Genomic DNA, 21,279 nt, shown 5'->3' with positions numbered 1-21,279 from the left:
GAACTCTTTCCTAGGGATTGGTACATGATAAGCCCAAAAAGACGAAGGACCCCCACCCCTCCTCCGCCTTTCTACGAAGCAACCAAACCAAAAACACCGCTCAACGTCTTCCATCCATCCATCCATCCATCCATCCTTCAATGCCCACCTCCTTTCCAATCTCTCTCTCTCTCTCTCTTTCTCCCCTCCCTCCGTTTCTGTTACTACGAGTAGCGGAAGACATCCCCACCTCACTATCGTCAAAAGAGAGTGGGGCGTGACGTTGGACGGCCAAGATGGGTGCTGCTCTTCGTGAGTACCAGAGGACTGGGGCGTGACGTTGACAAGTCATTCGATAGATTCACCGGCCATCGAAAATGACCGGAATGACCCTCGTTTAGCTGTAATTATCCAACCACGGGTATTTACGTGAGAGAAACTAAAAAAGAAGCACCACGTGGCCGACCTCGACCGCACGCTTCGGGTCGGATCTGATCAAAATTTTAACACAGAACTCTCACCCTTAGATTCCGCACGCTCGGACCGTGACGCCGTTTCAGTACCGTACTATCATGGCCAAATTACCCTTCTGCGAACCCTTTGGACTCTCTGCAACTGACCCCTTTAGTAAGGGCATTTTGGGGATATCCGTAGACACGTGATCCATCCCACCTCGGGCAGACCACTCTTAGTTCAAATTTCCTGACTGTTGGATCCAGTAGGGCCACTGATCCGGACAAATCCATCCGTCTGATCGGAAAACGAGAAATTTGCATATAAAACCCCTAAGTTCAAGAAATTTGAATTACAGTTAGCTCTTTTAGTTAGAAGAAGGAAAAACTAAGCTTGAACAAAGAATTTTCCTAAAAGTTAAGGTGTAAAAACGTTAATGTCGAACAGAAAATTTTCGTATCACGTAGAAGGATATTATATGCAAAAAGCTCACCAAATATTATTTAAAAATTGGAGCAATATATTAGCTGGGTCACATGCCATGTGACCCCACCACTTCCACAGCTGTTTCCGCTCCGCCTTCTCCTCCTCCGCTTCCGGATAAACAAACTACTTACTCCCTCTCTTTCTTCTCTCTCTCTCTCTCTCGCTCTCTAGCTCCTCTGCAACTCATTCGAGTAGCTCTCTAATGGTGGAATGCAAGCCCTAAAAATTTCGAGAAGAGATCGAAGTGAACTCCGCTACTTGGTCGATGGATTTCCTCTTATTTCTTCTATTACTCTCCTTAGGGATCGGATCAACCGCCGCCGGGGATTTGGAGCTGCTGATGTCGTTCAAGAACTCGCTTCCGAACCCTAGCGTTCTTCCGAGCTGGAACCCTGGCCAATCCCCTTGCTCCTTCTTCGGCGTCGGCTGCAACACCGGCGGCCGCGTCAGCACACTCGTTTTCCAAGGCGTCGCTCTCAGCGCGGACTTCCGATCCATCTCCTCCTCGCTCCTTGCTCTCGCGAGCCTCGAGAAGCTCTCCCTCCGCGCCGGGAACCTCAGCGGGACTGTAGACTCTGCCGGCGGCGCCAGGTGCGGTGCCCAGCTCGCTGAGATCGACATCTCCGGCAACGGCCTCCGTGGCTCTGTCTCTCATGTCGCCGCCCTCGCCGGAGCTTGCTCCGGCTTGAAGTCGCTCAACCTCTCCGGAAACTCCCTCGGGGTTTACCCCGACGGGAAGGACAGATCGAGCTCCTTCTCCGTCGGATTCAGTGGCCTCGACACGCTCGACCTCTCTTTCAACAAGATATCCGGCGAGAAAGACCTCCGTTGGCTCCTCTCCAGCGGGATCCGGCAGCTATTTCTCGCCGGTAACCTTCTCTCCGGTAGCATTCCGGCGATATCGAGCTGCTCCTCCCTCCAGCACCTGGATCTTTCCTCGAACGGCCTCGCCGGAGAGATCCCCGCCGGTGTGTTCGGAGGCTGCCGGAGCCTCGCCTTCTTGAACCTCTCAGCCAACCACTTCACCGGCACTCCCCCCTCCGACCTCTCCTCTTGCTCTTCTCTACAGGCCCTAAGCCTCTCCAACAACAACTTCTCCGGCGAGTTCCCCATCCAAACCTTAGCCTACATGCCTAACCTTAAGATTCTCGAACTCGCCTTCAATGCCTTCAATGGCAGCCTCCCCAACTCCATCTCTAAGCTGGCGAGTTTGGAGCTGCTCGATCTCAGCTCGAATAGCTTATCGGGGTCGATCCCTTCAGGCCTGTGCCAAAACCCTGGATTAATTAGTTTGAAGGAGCTTTATCTCCAGAATAACTTGTTCACCGGTCCTATTCCGGAATCTCTTAGCAACTGCTCTAGCTTAGTCTCCCTTGATCTCAGCCTCAACTACCTCACCGGAGGCATTCCCGCCTCCCTCGGATCCTTGTCCTCCCTTCGAGACTTGATCATGTGGCAGAATTCGCTTGAAGGCGAGATACCAAATGAGCTATCTAACATCCAAACCCTAGAAAACCTCATTCTTGATTACAATGGCCTCACTGGTGGCATTCCCCAAGGGCTTAGCAATTGTACCAATTTGAACTGGATCTCCTTGGCTAGCAACCATTTGAGCGGGCGGATTCCGTCGTGGATCGGCCGCCTTGGGAACCTCGCTATCCTTAAGCTTGGGAACAATTCGTTCTCCGGCCCCATCCCACCGGAGCTTGGGGACTGCAAGAGCTTGGTTTGGCTGGACTTGAATAATAACCAGTTGAATGGGTCAATCCCGCCGACCCTGGCCAAGCAGTCGGGGAACATTGCTGTGGGGTTGGTCACCGGGAAGAGGTACGTCTATCTGAGGAACGACGGGAGCGCCGATTGCCGTGGAACCGGGAGTTTGCTGGAATTCGGAGGGATTCGGCCGGAGGATCTGAACCGGTTGCCGAGCAAACGGCTGTGCAACTTCACTAGGGTTTACATGGGCAGCACCCAGTACACTTTCAACAACAATGGATCTATGATCTTCTTTGATCTTTCTTTCAATCAGTTGGAAGGGACAATCCCAACAGAGATTGGCAAAATGTTCTATCTCATGATCTTGAATCTTGGCCACAATATGCTCTCTGGTCTCATTCCTCTAGAGATGGGAAATCTGCATCATGTTGCAGTCCTTGATCTTTCGCATAATGCTCTCGAGGGTCCTATTCCGCCGTCTTTCTCTGCCCTCTCCTTGTCGGAGATTGACCTCTCAAACAATAAACTGAACGGGTCGATTCCTGAGTTGGGTTCGCTGGCGACATTTCCGCCGTCCCGGTATGAGAACAATTCAGGTCTTTGTGGCTTTCCACTCCCATCCTGTGGAGGACGCTCGGGTGCTAACGAAGACGGCCATCGTCAGAAGTCTCACCGTCGCCAGGCTTCGCTCGCAGGGAGCGTGGCTTTGGGATTGCTCTTCTCCCTCTTCTGCATTTTTGGTCTCATCATCATTGCTGTGGAGAGTAGGAAAAGGCAGAAGAAGAAGAAGGATAATTGCAGTAACTCCTGGGATATCTATATCGACAGCAGATCTTATTCGGGGATCGACTACTCCAATTGGAGGTTGACTGGCACAAATGCCTTAAGTTTAAACCTAGCCGCATTCGACAAGCCTCTTCAAAAGCTCACTCTCGCCGATTTGCTGGAGGCCACCAATGGATTTCACAACGACAGCCAGATCGGTTCGGGTGGATTTGGTGATGTCTACAAGGCACAGCTCAAGGATGGTAGCGTTGTCGCCGTAAAGAAACTGATTCATGTCAGTGGCCAAGGAGATCGGGAGTTCACAGCCGAGATGGAAACAATTGGAAAGATCAAACACCGCAACCTAGTCCCTCTACTGGGATACTGCAAGGTTGGAGAGGAGCGAATCTTAGTCTACGAGTACATGAAGTATGGCAGCTTGGAGGACGTCTTGCACAACCGAAAGAAACTTGGGATCAAGCTAAATTGGGCTGCAAGGAGAAAGATTGCAGTGGGGGCAGCCAGAGGTTTAGCATTCCTACACCACAACTGCTTGCCTCACATAATCCACAGAGACATGAAGTCCAGCAATGTCCTTCTTGATGACCATTTGGAGGCGAGGGTCTCAGACTTCGGAATGGCAAGGCTCATGAGTGCAATGGACACTCATCTGAGCGTGTCAACTCTTGCAGGCACACCAGGCTACGTCCCACCGGAGTACTACCAGAGCTTCAGATGCACCACCAAAGGGGATGTATATAGCTACGGTGTGGTCTTGCTCGAGCTGCTCACAGGGAAGCAGCCCACGGACTCATCGGACTTCGGCGATAACAATTTGGTGGGGTGGGTCAAGCAGCACACGAAGCTTAGAGTAAGCGATGTGTTCGATCGAGAGCTACTGAAGGACGACCCAACTCTAGAATTGGAGCTCCTGGAGCATCTTAAGATTGCATGTGCCTGTTTGGATGAGAGGCCACATAGACGCCCGACGATGCTGAAGGTGATGGCAATGTTCAAGGAGATACAGGCAGGTTCAACAGTGGATTCCTCAGCTTCAGCCCCTGCAGCCTCGATTGAGAGTGATTTTGGGATGGTGGAAATGAGCCTGAAGGAAAGCAAAGAGGAGAAGGATTGAAGCCCAGTATAAATCATTTGGGAGGGGGAGGGCAGCAGAGAGTCCTTTTCAGAAGGATGAAAGCCATGGGAATTCCTTGAACATCCTCCCCTATCATCTTACCATTTAAATGGTATGAAATTTTCCTTGTAGCTCTATCATTCAATGTATTATGCATCTATAGAAGCAGTTTCTACTCCTTTTTCTACTTTTCTATATACACTAGTATGAGTTGTATGCTGTACATATATAAATTTCTTCAATTCCAGATCCATGTTCAGAAGTGTTTTGAATGCTAAATCGTTGCAAATTCAAATCTTTAACCTCTTCCCTTGCTTGTTTCTAAATCAGCTGATGTGGTTTCACCTCTTTCTTGTATCCTCTTTCTATTATGATCATTGATTCGATGGAATGTGTCTAGTACTATGATTATGATTTGTTAGAAGGAATTTCATGGCTTTTGATGATGGATAACCTCAACTATACTAGTGAGTGTTACTCTGACCATCCCTGAGCACACGCTTCCCCTTCTTCATCCAGTTCCTTTCCTTTAAAGGACCCCCTCGTAAATCCCAGAAACCCTAGGAGGCTGTTCTCCTGTAAGGACTCCCAGTTTAGACACCAAACAGCAAAAGCCATCAAGGACCCAACCATGGCCTGACACCACTCTGTTCCCATGTGAGGTTGCATGTCCTCAGAGATGCACCAGTCCCTTTGCCCTCTTCCTTCAGCCAGTTAGCTGGTCAAAGTCATTGTCACCTTCCCAATATCTATTTTAATATCCATAGTTGGCATGCTTCTCAAGATCACGCCACTTATATTATATAAGTTGATAAACCCCATAGTAACCCACATGAGACAGCTTCTTTCTCATTATAAAACAAGATCCATGAGGGTATCATGTGCACTGGTTTGATGAGGCATTCATTAATTAGAAAGGGGAAGATGGATATCATATGCTACTTTTTGAGTGCATTAGAGATATATAGATAGATGGTAGGGGCTTAGGGTTAAAGAAATAGAAGTACAGGATGGGACTGGCTAGCTACTAAAAGCTTTCTTTTATTGATGAAAGCTCAGGGACATGCATGATTGTTTTGAAACCACTGTGCCTCTGAATTGGAGTTTCTGAAACCACTGTGAGTAGGTTGGGGACAGTGTTGAGTCCCCTGAGCAACAACTCATATGATAACTGAGTGCAGTAATCTTTCATGGAACAGCAGCAGTATGGAGATATGTGGCACCTCAGGAAATCCATCACGTAGGATAACTTTGAGGCTTAAAAGGAATGCCATCATCATGTGGTGTAGGACCGACCACTCCCCCCACCCTGTCAAACCTCTTAGTGGCAGGAGTCAAATAAACACAAGAATTTTCTACAAAATTCATGCATCAAGTATGATGATGCAAATCTAGAGCCTCCTCGTGATGATCAATCATATCCATACGATTGTGATTATCTCAATGGATCGAATCCAACCCAACACGCACCAAAAGTAACTTGGAAAAGTTGCTTCTAACTACATCTTACTCTCGTTATTTACTATGAAAAGAAGATATAAAAAAATAGCATTGAAACTTAGTACTATATTATTCCTATCATATTCTGGGCATACGGTTGGAAGACACCCATCCATAGCTTTCGCCGTGCCCAAGGGTGGGAAGCACATGGGGCCCTTGAGAGCTTGGCTTGCTCCCATGTCCACTCACTAATGTCTTCCTTCCAAGTAGAGATGCACTCCTGTGCTTCTCCATCACGTATTGGCGCAATTGATTATGATATCTTCATCTCATTCCCTTTTCACGTATGTAAATTATTTTGTCACATTCCCTTCTCTCTCTTGCTTAGTTCACTTTTAGGGCATGATCTCTTGCCTGTTCTTTGTGTTGCATGTGGATATCTTTGTTTGTTAATAACCAACTTCGATGTTTTTTATGTTTTTGTTTTTGTTTTTAAACAAGGTTCAGCTGTATATACACTACCTACTAGTTGTTTAGATTGATTGCAGTGTGCTACCTTAGGGTCAGGGTCAGGGGTATGTGTTTTTCCTTTATAGAGCTTGGGCCTTCGGACAACGACCCAGCCCGGTCCAAGTTTGACTTCACCCAAAATGGTTCTCGTAACTGAGTTTAGGGTTTCGGGTATAGGGTTTCGCGGTCCCTAATCCTCATGGCCCAAGTTTGACTCACTCAAAATGGATCTCGTCTCGAATTTAGGGTTTCGAGTGTAGGATTTGACGGTCGGAACAACAGCTCTGATAGTGCGGTGCTTTCTGAACTTTGATAAACTAAGATACCATGCTGCACATGGGAGGTTAGGATGCTCAAAGTCTTATATTAAGCAAATGCAGCAATATATATACATATCTACATGGCTTTGTTTCAATATGAAGGATGTGACAAGCTACCATACATAATATGGGGAAGATAATGTAAAGAGACATAATTAGCTGCCCCTAGATGACAAGTCAAACTCAACTCACACAGCATAAAAAATAAAAATAAAATAAAAAAGCCAGCTGTGTTTCCAGCTGTAGATGGGCTGCTTAGCTTCTAAGTTCATCTTTTGTCACATCTACCATTAATTAACGTGAGATTTCGCATTAATTTGACCACAAAACAAAATAAGATACGATGCCCTCGTGCATGCTTTCACACGTGCGACTCCTACCAGCCAGCCACCGAGGTGGTTGGCTACGCTGCCCCCACGTGTTAAGGGGGACAGCTGGCATCCACTGTCGTCAGTACAGATTCCAAGGGACCAAAGTACGGCACCCAACCACTTGACCCTGCCACTATTCAATTTTTCTTTTAATTACTTTCTTTTTTGCATTTCGGCCGTCTTTATTATTATTAACTCAATTTCGACAAACAGCCACCTATTCTAACATTTATAAGTCAACTCTTAGGTTGTTTTCTTTTTTATTTTTTATTTTTTACTTTTTGCATGTCTACTACCCCTCTGAAAGTTTCTTATTTGCCAGATACCCTTCAATTTCATATTATTAGCTTGTACACTCTTCAAAACCCATGGTTCTTTCCTTGGATGTCGTCGACATTAGTCTTTGACACCACACCTATAAAGTTACAAAACTTGGTAATTTAGGGCAAGTAAAGACAGAGAGACCCACGACTAAAATGATATACTAACTAGGAACAAGAGTGTATTAATCTTTTTATAGTTACCTTAAAAAAGAAATACTCTTACTATATGTTCAATCCGACTAAAATGTCCTTTTTTTTTTCTTTATTCTTTTCGGCCTTGTTTGATTTACGGCTAAAATTCCAAACTCAATTAGTTAGTCTCATTCTTAATCTTAATTTTTTATAAAAGTAAACTTAATTAGATATAAATAAAAATTTAGAAAAAAAATATTTAATTACTGAACCAGTTTAAGTGGAAGGAGCAATGGAAGTTTTCTTTTTCTCTTGTTTCTCAAGAAAGTAAAAAAGTATTGCAGGATACAAGTACTTAAGAAGGATGTATAATATCACAGTAAGACTAAGATATAGTTCTGATATGTAATCACAACTTTGCTGTTTGGCTATTTTCCTATGTAGTTATCTTTGATATGAAGAAAATCCTAATTATCAGCAATATTTTCGGTACAAGTTTAGCCTAGTTAAAAAGTGAGGTACCTGATGATGCCACGGTCAAAACCTGCTCGAAAGTATTGAGTGTGCTTTGACGAGTTATCTTGTTTGGTAAGCCACTTCCCATTTACAGGTGCTTCTTGGCATTTTGATCATCATGTACATTTCTTCTTATCTCTTTTATTGTTTACCACCGTACCTGCAGGATGGATGTCAATGGCAATGTTATTTATGAATTATACTGCATGGAGTATGCAAAGCAGATGCTCCAGCAGCACTGGTTGGAGCAATCTGCAGCTTTACCTTCATGAATTCTTCACTAATCTGAGCTTTAGGTGTTAGTATTCCGAATCCCTTGACGGGGATGCATTCAAGTTCTCATCCTGGTTTAAGGCATTCTGGATATGTCGGAGGAACCTACAACTTTAGATGCAATAATTCTTCAAGAAATTCCATCTCCAGAAACAAAAATATAGAAATCAAGAGTGGTAGATGTAAAACATAGTTGTTGTCAAAGTGTTGTAAAGCAAAAAATTTAACCTTCTTATAGTAGTATGGTTTTTGTGTATCGTGTGTTGTTGGAATACTAGCAGGGCTATTACTCTCAGAAAACTTGTTTGATCTTTCAAGTGGACGTGCTACTAGGTTCATAAACTTATGCCCCTCTCCCAGCATATTTAAGCTCCAAGAGCAGAACATTTAATCTGGATAATATATTAGAGCACAAATAAAGATTTAAAGCCTTTATACGGAAAAGGATAAGAAAGCCCAACCCGAAACCAAAATACAAGAGCAGCCCATCATTAGGACTGCAAATGGGCCAAGCTGAACAAGATCAGCCACCTTCGTGTTCAGCTAGTTCAATAAAAGAGCTCAATTTTTCATCCATGCCTGGCCCATTTTATGAATAGTTCAAACTGAGCCAAAATTGAGGCTAACATGAGAAACTTGTGATCTACCTTAATTATCCTGACACCTAGTGCTTATGGGTGTACAATTGGATCTAGCACTTTTAGACATAAATGTATGTGCATTTAACTACAACCATTGAACCAAGTATTGCATCCAGTGTCATAAGAATTGAAGAGGTCATAATATTCACTATTTATATTCTCTGGAAATTTCCACAAATGCCATAAATTCAGAAACAGGATGAGTAAGTACCTGACAGGAACTAAGATTGAAACTGCTCCAGCATATGCCATAGAAATATTATGAAGATATTGTAGGGATCAACTTGACTATTGGTTACAGTTCAGTATTATATCATTCTAGTATGCTAGTAGAATGGGGAATCTACACAGGCATCAAACAAAGAGGTCAGCCCTTTTGGCAACATGAATTGAATCTCCCAAACTTCATTATATACCATCGCAAGTGCCAGTAGGTTGAAACTCATCTAACTTTATCTTTCTCCTCGAAACATAATTAAACTATGTGTTTATCTTCTCTGCTGGAGACCATGTCTGGCTCTTGGTTTCAATTTTACAATGCAGATGTGAACCCTTAGGAATTCCCAATGGCGGATTGAAACATGAGCAATTATCAACAGTATAAAGCTCCCAGTTCTTAACACTACATTTCTCCAAAGCAGAGGCTAGTCTCTGGCTTTCAGTATCAGGAGGATGCATCCCATCTGGGCTAACAAGCACAGCCCCTGTATATGATATCCCGGCAGCCTGAGCTGCCCCATTATAGTGAAACAAACCCCAGCTAAGATCATCTGAAACATCTACAATTGTCCAAAATTCTTTTGATACTACACCATTGTCTAACACACTGAAATAAAATGTACCAGGAATGCTTGCCCTCCTCACCCTATACCTTCTCCGTCTCCAAACTAATTTCCCTTCAAGGGTTCTCACTTGGAAAACTGGCTCATACCAAAATGATCCTTTAGCTTTTCCCCTGTAGAACAATTGGTACTGACATGGGAATTGGTCATATGCAGGATTTTGCCCTGCTACTACACGCCAACTCCATTCCAAATCACCTAGCCAACCAATAAACAAATCTTCTGCAGCTTCATAACTCAACTTTTCTCCCCTGAAGATAGACAGAGGAGGTACAGATGGCTTACTTGGGATATCTGCGTCCAAGTCAAGACAATTGTTCTTCTGCAAAACACAGAGAGAGAAAGCCTCCAGATATGGACTCTCATAAGAGGCAATACAACGATAGTTGCAAACTTGATCTACTGGAGAGCAGGCATTCAAGCATTGAAGTGCTTTCCTACAGTTGGGATCAAATAAACAATTTAATATCTGAGAGCCACAGTTTTTTATCATACAATTGAGAGTGGACAACCCCTTGGCCCTCAAATTTTTTAGTATTGGAACAGGCCTTATGTAGGAATTGATGATCACTAGCAAACAGAATCTAATATCATCTGAGTTGTGCCTCTCCCAAGCATCTGAGACAGTCTTAACCACCTCCATGGATTTATCACTGCTGCTTAGTTTTGAGACATTAGCTAGTCTGCTAAACATGTTCTTTTCTCCTCCAAGTTGAATGAATGATCCTCCAAGTTTGTTTAATAAAGCTGGCGATGATTCAAAGCAGATGACATTTGGAATAAGTTCACTATTTTTCCTGAGCCAATCAATCGCCGCCTGATCTGTTATTGCAACATTCACCAACATATTAGAACGGTCTAGTTCCCTTCTGATATTTTCATGATCTATGCCAATAGATCTATCCGTATAGACAAGCATTTCAAATCCTTCGTCCACCCACTTTAGCCTACTGGCCTACAGCAAGAAGGCAAGATCCAAGTGAAAATATGAGGAATCAGATAAATCCATGATGAAAAAGCAGTATTAGAAGCTAAATTCCATAGGTCACCTTTTAATTAATATGTATGTTATGTCTCACCAAATACTTTACATGTAAAACAAGAAGCTGAAAAGTCTTCACACTTTAATTACATTGATAATATAATCAGATCTTTGGGAAACCATAAGCATCTGTGCAAGTATATCAAAGCAGCCACATCATGACAGATCCAAAAGAGATGTGAGCGTCAATACAGCACTACATTCTTGGTGATCATCAAAATTGTCATACTATTACGTTAGATATGTACACTTAGGAAATAGTTGTTATAATCTCTCTAGGGAGTAGCACTGACTGCAAATAAAATGATCCAACCAAACTTCATCTGTGGATAAAGAATAACACACTTAGAAGTAAATGAATAACCCCTCAGTTATCAATTCTATGGACATTATAGCATACAATTCCTCCATTTCCTACTCGATCAAATCAATAGCCATAAGTGAATCCTTTAGGTCCTTTAAAATCCATAGACATAACACCAGATGACATGAAACAAATCTAATCAAGTCCACAACTTTAGCAACAAAAACAAAATCTTGCTTCGTTTCCAACTCACCGTGTGACGCATGACCTCCTCCCATGTAGCATCCTTCATCGGGCTAATGCTCCCTTCGCCGACCACGGCCACTATCCTCACCGGGTCGCTCTCCTCCTCTCGCGCTAGGGCTCGAACCGGAGCGTGGGAAGATGTCATCCGACGAAAGGGCGGCTTGATGCGAAGAGGAAGGGTCGCGCCAGCGCCGCCTCCAGGGTCGGAGACACGGGGGAGGGCGGAGAGGAGGGAAGCAGTGTAACGAGGCGGTCGAGGGAGAAGGGGATGAGCGAGATCGAGGAAGGACGGAATGGAGGAGAGAGAGATCGCCATTTCTTGCGCCAGGGAGAGGGGACTGGAAACTTCCGAGACTTCGTGGATGCAGGTTGCCCGATAGATCGACGATATACAATAGGCGGCTCTGTTTGGTTGTCGGATAAGCAGGGTTTATCCGTACAAGAAGACCCCGATAACTTCTTACTTGCGGGATATCTATCTGTAGGTTATCTACTGAGACAGAAGTTATGAGTTAGATTCTCCATTAACATTGGGATTGATAATAAATTAATTTTTCATTAGAGCGTCGTTATGCGTATTATTTCCCTAATACACAATTTATACTTTTCTCTTTCACCTCCTAACCTAATGCTGGTAATGGATCGATGATGCCGGAGAGACATAAACGACTCCCATTTTTCGCAGACATATATGCATATATGTACACGTGTTTTTACTGCAGAGATTTTTACTTACCAGTTATGTATTAAAAAAAAAAAGGAAAAGGAAAGCAGTAGCAAATATTGGCACAAGAAAGAACTATTGCTGAACAAGTTTGTGTAAAGGTGACCTGAGCTCAGAATCTTTCCCACAATATTGACAGGAAATCTACAAAGAGTGAAAGAAGTATAAAAAATGAAGAAGAAGAAGAAGAAGAAGAAAATGAAAATTATAGAGACAAATGACCAGCTTCAGATAGGTGATAAAATTACACGAGAAGTATAATGCATACATACATCAAATAAGAACATTCATATTACATTAGAAACTTGGTCGGGGTTGATCACAAATCCAATAGGTGCAGACCTGCCGCGGGAGGCTCTGCGGGATAAGGACGGATTCCTACTTAGTTCAACATTAGGGGGTATGGAAGTTTCAGGTGAGTGGCCAGAGATGCAGAGTGCTCCAGTCTCGTCCTGCTCCCAGTAAACTTCAACCATAAGACCTCTGGGATTCTCTGATGACTCTGTCCCAGGAATTCCGACAAACTGGGCTCCCTTTGGAATCTGTATAAACACCAAAGACGGGTTTTAATCCATGGAACAATAAAGACACATGAAATCATCAACATATCTCAATTTAGTAAAAGTAAGTGAAGACTCCACCATGAGCAATACCGTGGCCCAGGACAGGTGCAGGTCGAAGATATACAGTTGAAAGTGTTCTAGATCAGCAAACTATAGTTAAATGATTCACATAAATGAGCCAGTCTAACCTGAATTGAAGATCCTGATGATAAGTCTAATGTCACTAGATTTCCCTCAGCAGCAGAGCTTTCTAGCTCTGCTTGTTTTGCAATGTTTAAGAACACCTCTTCAAGTGTGGCGAGACCAAGTTGTATGTCTGAGATCCCAAATTCTGTTTCCCTATCTTGGAGTTCCGCAAAAAATTTCTGGTTTCAAAGACAGAAAAAAAAATCATGCTTATACATCCTTTCAAAAGTTTGTACAAGCCCAAACTAAAAGCATAAGGTATTACCGTTAAAAGAGGCTCCTTCTCATGTGGGATGACAAAAGTTAAAAATGTCCTGTTCTCCTCTTTAGGGTCAATGCCAAGACGCTGTGGAGTAAATGCTGTTAGGCACTTTCATAAAAATAAAAAAAAATCTTATTGATTTAAGATTATCGGTACTAGACGTACATCTTTAAAGAAGTGTTTCACAGGCCCAAGATGAAGTTCACTTGTGGCTGCATTGTTAAGGATGTTTGGACTTTGCCCTGGAGCATTTCCAGAGAAACTTACATTAGCAATATAGCCAGTTCCGAACCTTGATTTTAGGCGTATTGAGGTTCCAATGCACCGCAATTTCCCCTTGGCCATAATAGCTATTCGGTCGCTTAAAATGTCAGCTTCCTCCATAGAATGGGTTGTCAATACAATAGCTCTTCCCTTCTTTGCAGCCTCAATGATGTCCCACACATGCCTCCGAGTTATTGGATCCATTCCTGTAGTCTGAGTAGAATATGACTTAATCAAAAGTTGCATCTGACAATGAGAATGTAACTCAACAGCATGAGTCATACTCCATGCAGTTTGAATCAGATACTTTCCATTTCAAGCTCCATGGAGTATGAAAAGAAGTCCATCTCTACCAATTAAACAGTCTTTAGCCGCTATGTCTATTGATGTCTAATATCAATTGAAGTTGCAAAAATCAAACTAAAATTTAACAAATATTATATTTCTATCAGAATCTAAAAAAGATAAGCTTAAGCCTCTAATTTCCTTTTATATGTGCATGAAGAAAAACTGGATTATTCAAATTCACATATCATGTTCAATACTTGTGTGTCTAGAGGGCTGCAGTTATAGTGAAAGTAATTGCAGCTTAGATTCAGGAAAATCTTTAGCAATGAGGGTAGCTGTTACATCTTGCCCATTCTATATCGAGCGCAGGCAGGAGCCTTGTGCAGTTTGACACCATGGAGGAAACAAAGACAAAGTCGTGCTAATCTGATTATAAACATTATTGCTTGCTGCATGCTAGGAAAATCCAAAATAGTCTTGGGCTTACAGCCTTTAGGGTTCCTTAAATATAGAAAGCAGTATTAATTATGATCGCCAACTCTTTATTCTATTTCCTTGCACTACTTTCCTATGGTTGAGCATGTGTTGTACATTTGACATTTTCCTACAAATCTTCAAGGTTGGAGAGAGAAAAAGAGCATGTCATATATGTTAGGTTCTGCTTGCGAGGATATGGGATTTGAACAATTGGACTTCTCAAGTTAAGGTATTATGAGATAAGTATCAATCAGGCAAATATTGATACATATCTACATAGTAACTTGTGCTAGGAAAATTTGACAGCTACTCACTAAATCAAATGAAAAGTTTCATGTGGATTATATAGATGCAAGGAAAGAGAAGTTCAAGTATTTCCATACTGGCTCATCCAGAAAGACCATCTTTGGATCACCAATAAGGGCTATGGCAACACTGAGCCTACGTTTCATTCCTCCACTGTAGCTCCCTGCTCTTACTTGAGCTGCATTAGTAAGTTTCACCTCAGCTAATGATTTTTCAGCTACCTGCATATATAACAATCTAGGTAATTACTCATTGCAATGACTACAAGAAAAATTAAACGAAGGTGAAGACAATTGGGATGAAAGTGAGCACCTATGATTCTATGAATCGCAACAATCAAATAATGAAATGAAAGATCTTGGCAGGATGGCAGTACTAAATATAACTTTGGAAAATAGCAAATGAAAAATAAGGTCAAATGCTCACAGGATGTAAAGCACCTACCGATTCGATTGTAGAAGGGGGTAAACCTTTAATACTAGCAAACAGCTGCAGGTGCTCTTTAGCTGATAATGCATCCCACAGAATATCGAACTGCAAAGAGCAAAAAGATTTATGAGATCGTTCCTTTTGTATGGCAAATAAACAATTCTTTAATTAATGATGATATGGACGGTGGAACAAAACACAAATACCTGCGGGCAAACTCCTATCATCCTTCGAATGTTTGACATGCCCACGGAGCTTCGAACAGAATATCCATAAATCAAAGCTGTAAGATGGTGCAATGGATTATTATAATGTTCCTTCTCTATATCCTGATCAAATTGATGTTGTAATTATACTTTTAAGATAGAAAGCTTTTACCATCTCCTCCCGTGACCGGTGTAATACCAGTCAGACAATTAATGACGGTTGTTTTTCCAGCTCCATTGGGTCCAAGAAGACAAAATAGTTGATCTTTTGCCAGGTTTAACCATATGCCCTACAAATTATCACGCTAATAAAGATATGTCCAAGGGCACATCTGCAGTTCTATAGATCCTGATACAACCTGACAGGAAAATAGGATGAAATGTAATACCTTGACAGCATGATAGGGCGGCGACCTTTGACATTTGCAGCAACCAATATTTGTGGTGCCAGGGTATGTTTTTGTTAGACCACGTATATGAACAGCAACACCAGGATCTACCTCACCATTATTTGCTTGTTGTTTCACAGTGCCTTCCTCTGCAAGAACATCCTCATCACTTGGAGCAGAATCATCTATTGGCGGAATTGAACCAGTGCAGCTACAGATGCTTCCCTCTGAAAGATAACGCATAAATATTAAAATATGCGTAGAAAATCACGTGTAGAGAATTTTAACTTATAAGGATTGTAGCCAGGTGATGCTCTTTAAATCACAACCTTCAACCTTGCTTCCACCTCTCCCTGTCCAGTACGAAGGATTCAAAAAGTAAATCATTGATTTTCTCACACCACTAGAATTTGGAATTATGTTGTCCAAGTAAATCGCCAGGACAATCCATAAAAAGAATGTTGAGATAAGCCATTTGTAGATAACTTCCTGTTAAGTACACATCCTCAGTATCAGATATGAGAATCATCAACATTTTCAATAGCAAAACTTCTCCATGAGCTGAACTTTAGACATACAATAGTTATAACACAATCTGGTTCAAACGTAGTACATTCTCCACGCCTACTCCAGCTAATTCCTTTGTCATCAGAAGTGGCTGTGGCATTGCCAAGCAAATCGAGAGCTTTGGCAAGAAGGTTGGGAGGAAAGAAGGACCAAATAACTCGATAATACTTTTCAAAGCTGCTATCATACGGGAAGCCAAATGTTGTGACAAGCTGCAACAACCAAAAAGGTTGATATTACCTCTTACTATTTGGAGAAAGCACAATACTATGATTTTTCTCACAAAATAAATTTACCTGGGTCAAGAAGCCAATTATGAATATCGAAAATCCAACAGTAGTTGCTGATGCAGATTTGCTCACAAAAGTTGATATCATGAAAGCAAAACTAAGCTGCAGAAGATTACCTATGTCAGAAATGGACGTTTCATCCAATGAAATGAGTAAAGTAAACCTCATATCAATAGGAAATATATATGAGATCTAACTAACTATATTAGAAGAACACATAAAATTAGATGTAAATCTTAATTGAAATAGAATTTCATGTACGTTAGACAAAAATAACAGAAGATAGATAAATGAATGAGAAAGATTACCATATTAAGTTGGAAAAGGAAGAAGACAAGGAACAGAACAGCAAAACTGTTATTCAAGAAAAAGTTGAACTGAAACATCATTCCAAATAGAACAGTGAATAGTGCAGCAAGAAGTGTGAGAAAGGCTTCCCATGTAAGCCAAGACAGCCAATAAGCAGATTCATAAAGGCCCATTATAGACATGGCCTGCAAATGTTCATCAAAATTCCAACAATCAGCAGATATGAAACATTTTTGATAATGTGCAATAGAGTGCAGAGCAGATGAAAGTTCAAACCTGACGAAGTTTAAGTTCTTTCTCTGCTACTAAGGAACTGATCTGGAAAACAAAACCAAACATGGCAATTGCAAGAAAAAAAGTCGGTCCTGCTGTTCCAACGGCAGAGAAAGTTTCTGTTGCAGGGTGAGCAAATTCCTTTAACCCTACAACCCAACTAAAAGATGGATCTGCCACTCAGAAAAGTTAAAGTAAGTAGCATATTTAATAATTTATTACCGAAGAAAAAGCATCATTATGATCATTAAAAATTAGAATGAATTGTTCATACTTGGTTGTTTTATGAGGCATTAATAATGAATCAGCTAAGTAGTTCACAATTTTGTCAGCATAATGCATCCAAGACAAGGAGACCTTAAGCATTACGTTACTTCTAAATTTCTGGTAATAATCTCATAGACAGGGATTTACAGGTAAATAACTCGCAACAAGATTTCTATATATATTATTTGGTGTCGTCTTAACTGGTATTACTTTGTGATCAAAGAAATAAAAACCTTAAACTTGTCCAACTACTTCACCAGCTAGAAGCCAAACATGTTGATTTGTCATCCTAAATTACTCATCACATGTTTCTGAGTGTATGTATAAAATCAATCAAGATTACGATGCCAATCAGCATCACCTGCCAACACATGGCACAAGGGTTGAGAATGGACTCTCCTATGTCGAGGCGTGCCAATGTGTGCCATTGCTTGTATCACTCAGTACAGGTAGGGTATCAAGCGACACGTTTGTATGCTTATTTAGTGGACCAAAAAGAATAAGAGGACAAAGAGAGATGTATGAGAGAAGGTCGAAGCAAGGATAGGAACTTCAAGTCTCAACAGAGATATTTCTCTTATCTTCTCTTTTTATTTTCTTTGGTTTAAAACCAAATCTGAGATTAATAATCTTAGAAGTAGCAAAATGAGGCTAGATCTATCATTTACAAGAGTTATTCTAGATAGATATGTAAATACTCTTCAAACATAGGAATCAAAGGAAAAAACAAGACTTTCCTCAAATTTTGCCCTAAATTTTAATAAACTATGAAATTATTTGACATTATGTATTAAATCATATTTTTAGTTTGTTACTTGACTTTGCTATATTTTTAATTAAAATAGGCCTTTTACAACATTATCTTGGGATAAAATATTATAATGCAGGCTCTAATACATATATTAAAACTAAAAATATGTATAAAAACTCCTTAAAAACCTATTAAGAGTCATGCCAATATGATAGTGGCACACTGCAGCATGGCGAGTCAGCATAGCATGCGCCACTAGCTTGACTTGAAATCGATCATATATATTTGCATGCTAAATTCCAGATCTAAAATTGGAATTAGAAGAAAGTTCTAAAAACAGAAAAACATATTAAGATGCTCAAAAGAAATTATAAAAAATGAATGCTTTCTCAACCATCATTGTGACAGGATACCTGAAAGACTGTCACAGCATTTTAATGAATGACATGCGTAATGCCATAACAAAGTGTAGGCTAACTTTCTCGTTAAACCAGCTAGAAGATGCAACAGGTATGGAAAGGCATAGACCAAATAAGTGTAATATCGGAGATACAAGCTTAACTTCTTCCAATTTCCAACATTTTGTGAGTGAGATTTTCACACAAGGGTAATGCCTGAATTACAAATTGTTAAAACACAATTTTTATTCAGATGGTTAAAGACACTCCTAAATATAATCTTAGATTTCAACATGTGCTCTTGTAAGTCAACCTTAAGTAGCAATGTTCTTCTCAAGAACAAACTTTGCTCTGATAAGCCCCATTCCAAAGTGTGTAATTTACATTTCCTCCTAGGGATAGTAACTAAGCACAAAGGGAGTTATTATACTTGACTCTATAACTTGCAAGGCTAAAGGCCCCTCCATGTATAATCTCTTAGATTTCAGCATGCAGTCCAGTACCGTCGGCCTTAAGTAACATAGTTCCTCTCAAGAACAAATATACTCCGATAAGCCCCATTACAAGGTGTTTGATTGCCTTTCCTCCTATATGATGAAACGGTTCTTATATATTATTGACTTATAAGGCCATTTTTTTATTTTGTGAGAAGGAAGATAAAATGTGCATCTTCTAAGTGTTGAATGTATATTGGAAACAGTCCAATATGGCATATCATATGCAAGCAGCGGTACATGGATAAAAACCAGTACCTCCAATCAGTGACCTTGCAATTTCTCGCTCAGCAGCAATTTGAAGTGGAATCTGAAACTTAAATGTTGGGTCTTCAAATGTCCCTCTTCTAGCTACCGGAGTGGAGTTTGTCTGTATGCCATAGCTTATAACAGTGGAATTTCTTTCGGTAAAATGCAAAGCACCAGGACAACGCATAGGATCACTTAAGAGCCATACGTCCACTTCATCAGGAGTTCTAAAAGATTTCACCTGTGAGAGTCATAAGCATAGACATGTTAGGAAGTAATCAAACTTCCCCTCAATTCTAACTAAGACGAACCATGACATCAAAATTATGCACTTCTTAGAAGCTATTGTGAACATCAAGATTCTCAATTTTATCTGAGACAGAAAAGTAAATAGGAATGAAAAACCAAAAATGGAAGACCAAGATTATGGCTTTTCGTAATGTCAGCTTGATTAGCAAACTATGACCAAGAGACATGGTATTTTGCATATCACCGCCTAAATTTAGCCTTATTGTAGAAAATTTCCTCTGTTTAACATGTATGCAAGTCAACTCCTCTTGTTTAGATAAATCTTTGAAAGAGCCGCAATAGCTAGTTTATAAGGAACTAGAGTATCTTATACTCGTACGATTAATAATGCCACACTCATCCATTTTCTAAATGACTCAAAGGGAATTTTAGTTAGAAAAACATAATATACTCATTATATTCCTTTTTTAATTACTAGGAGGTACGTTTTCAAATATATCAAAAAAGCTGTCAATTTACAAAAAATGTAGGCCGACAGAAGTACCCAAACAACCACAATATTCACCACTTCCAATTGAAAAAAAAAACTGAGGAAGAGGAAGCGAAACGACGTCCTTTTATGATCTTCTCTTTGTTTATTTTGGTGGTTTTCTGTTTAACTACTTTTTGTAAAAAGGAGATTTTGCTCAATAAGATTAAACTGAAGGTAATTATACAAAAATAAAAATAAAAACTCGAACAAAATTAAAAATTTAAAGACAACTTAAACTGGAGATCATGGTCATGTCATTTCCGTTCTCTCTGGTCTTAATTATAACTACATAAGCTATTAAGGTTAATGAGAATACGTACAAATTAAACCCTATCCTCTCAAAATCCCCAATGTTTCTAATCTAACGTACAGTTGACCAGATCCATTCTCCAAATCGTAAAAAAACGAAACTAAAACAAGGAAGGAACAATCCCTAACCCTAGCCTAACCTTTTCCGGCGGAATAGATCTCCCTGGATTATTCGCCATGATAGCCTTAACAATGGTCGCAATCCGCGCACTCGAGTTGCCGCTCCACACGAAGTCAAAGCAAGGGGTCTTGACGAAGTACTTATCCTCGCAGGGCGGGATCGGCGGCGACACCACGGCCTCGGGATCGTAGACGTTGTGGTACGCGGTGATGGCGGAGAAGCGGGACCGCACGGCGCGGTCGATGCAGAAGATGAGGAAGATGAAGAAGAGGGAGGAAAAGAGCTGCAGGAAGGCGGACCGCTTCTGGCGCCATGTGAGGATCGCGTTCTTGCGGAGGAGGGCGGTGTACTGCTGCCCCATTAGGCGAGCCCCGGATTGGAGTTCCATCTCTCTCTCTCTCTCTCTCTTGGGAGAGACGCAACGTTATGCCGTTATGGGAAGAAGAAGAAGACGATAAAAAGGAATCGGTATATTTATAGGGCGAATTAAGACCAAGGTGTAGTGCTGTTACATGTACCATGTCACAGTAAAATGTCCTTTTTAAATACTACCGATCAATAACATATACTGCTTGACAAGTTTATAACGAGTTTTTGACCAAATTACCCCTCTTTCAAACTTTATTTACTAAGATAATCCTAGGCCAACTTACTACTAAAAATGATTTGCTATCGTTATCAGTAACACGCTGATAAAATCACTACTTTTATTTTTAGATAGAAATATCAACTAATTTAACATCTGTCGCTCAAGTTAATGAAATAATTAGCTGAATTTCTCACTGGTTTATTTCTCTAAATCACTCCATTTATTTGGATAACCAGCTTCATTTTTTCGTATGAAATACTAACGGATTCAATTAAGTCTATCTTAATTTTTTA

The 21,279-nt window shown here is 41.0% G+C and overlaps 3 protein-coding genes across 7 annotated transcripts; 1 reads left to right on the top strand and 2 right to left on the bottom strand.

The window, feature by feature from the left end:
- Positions 1–15: 15 nt before the first annotated feature.
- On the bottom strand, positions 16–11,979 carry LOC140777910 (violaxanthin de-epoxidase, chloroplastic). 5 transcript variants are annotated; one of them, XM_073122327.1, is made up of 6 exons: positions 11,502–11,979; positions 9,272–10,857; positions 8,411–8,530; positions 8,153–8,306; positions 501–764; positions 18–380 (listed from the first exon to the last, which is right to left on the bottom strand). In XM_073122327.1, the coding sequence occupies exons 1-2, from the start codon at positions 11,808–11,810 to the stop codon at positions 9,541–9,543; spliced, it is 1,626 nt and encodes a 541-aa protein (XP_072978428.1). In that variant the 5' UTR covers positions 11,811–11,979; the 3' UTR covers positions 18–380; positions 501–764; positions 8,153–8,306; positions 8,411–8,530; positions 9,272–9,540. The 5 variants fall into 5 exon arrangements, with proteins under 5 accessions (XP_072978427.1, XP_072978428.1, XP_072978426.1 ...); XM_073122326.1 differs by having other exon boundaries at positions 16–764; XM_073122325.1 differs by lacking the exons at positions 18–380; positions 501–764 and having other exon boundaries at positions 7,912–8,306.
- On the top strand, positions 965–4,787 carry LOC140777908 (brassinosteroid LRR receptor kinase BRI1-like). The gene has a single exon (XM_073122323.1). It carries the CDS (start codon positions 1,184–1,186, stop codon positions 4,532–4,534), a length of 3,351 nt encoding a protein of 1,116 aa, XP_072978424.1. The 5' UTR covers positions 965–1,183; the 3' UTR covers positions 4,535–4,787.
- Positions 11,980–12,407: 428 nt separating the features above from the next.
- Positions 12,408–20,852, bottom strand: LOC140777909 (ABC transporter A family member 2-like). Its single transcript, XM_073122324.1, has 16 exons — positions 20,417–20,852; positions 19,196–19,427; positions 17,031–17,200; positions 16,754–16,939; positions 16,452–16,547; positions 16,167–16,367; positions 15,918–16,077; positions 15,589–15,815; positions 15,372–15,489; positions 15,200–15,276; positions 15,009–15,098; positions 14,642–14,785; positions 13,395–13,706; positions 13,233–13,313; positions 12,970–13,146; positions 12,408–12,760 (listed from the first exon to the last, which is right to left on the bottom strand). The coding sequence occupies exons 1-16, from the start codon at positions 20,783–20,785 to the stop codon at positions 12,506–12,508; spliced, it is 2,895 nt and encodes a 964-aa protein (XP_072978425.1). The 5' UTR covers positions 20,786–20,852; the 3' UTR covers positions 12,408–12,505.
- Between the last annotated feature and the right edge of the window lie 427 nt (positions 20,853–21,279).

Source organism: Typha angustifolia, chromosome 15 (assembly GCF_048772165.1).
Source record: "Typha angustifolia cultivar Huaian chromosome 15, ASM4877216v1, whole genome shotgun sequence".
Lineage (NCBI taxonomy): Eukaryota > Viridiplantae > Streptophyta > Magnoliopsida > Poales > Typhaceae > Typha > Typha angustifolia.
This window is presented reverse-complemented; position numbering and strand designations above follow the sequence as displayed.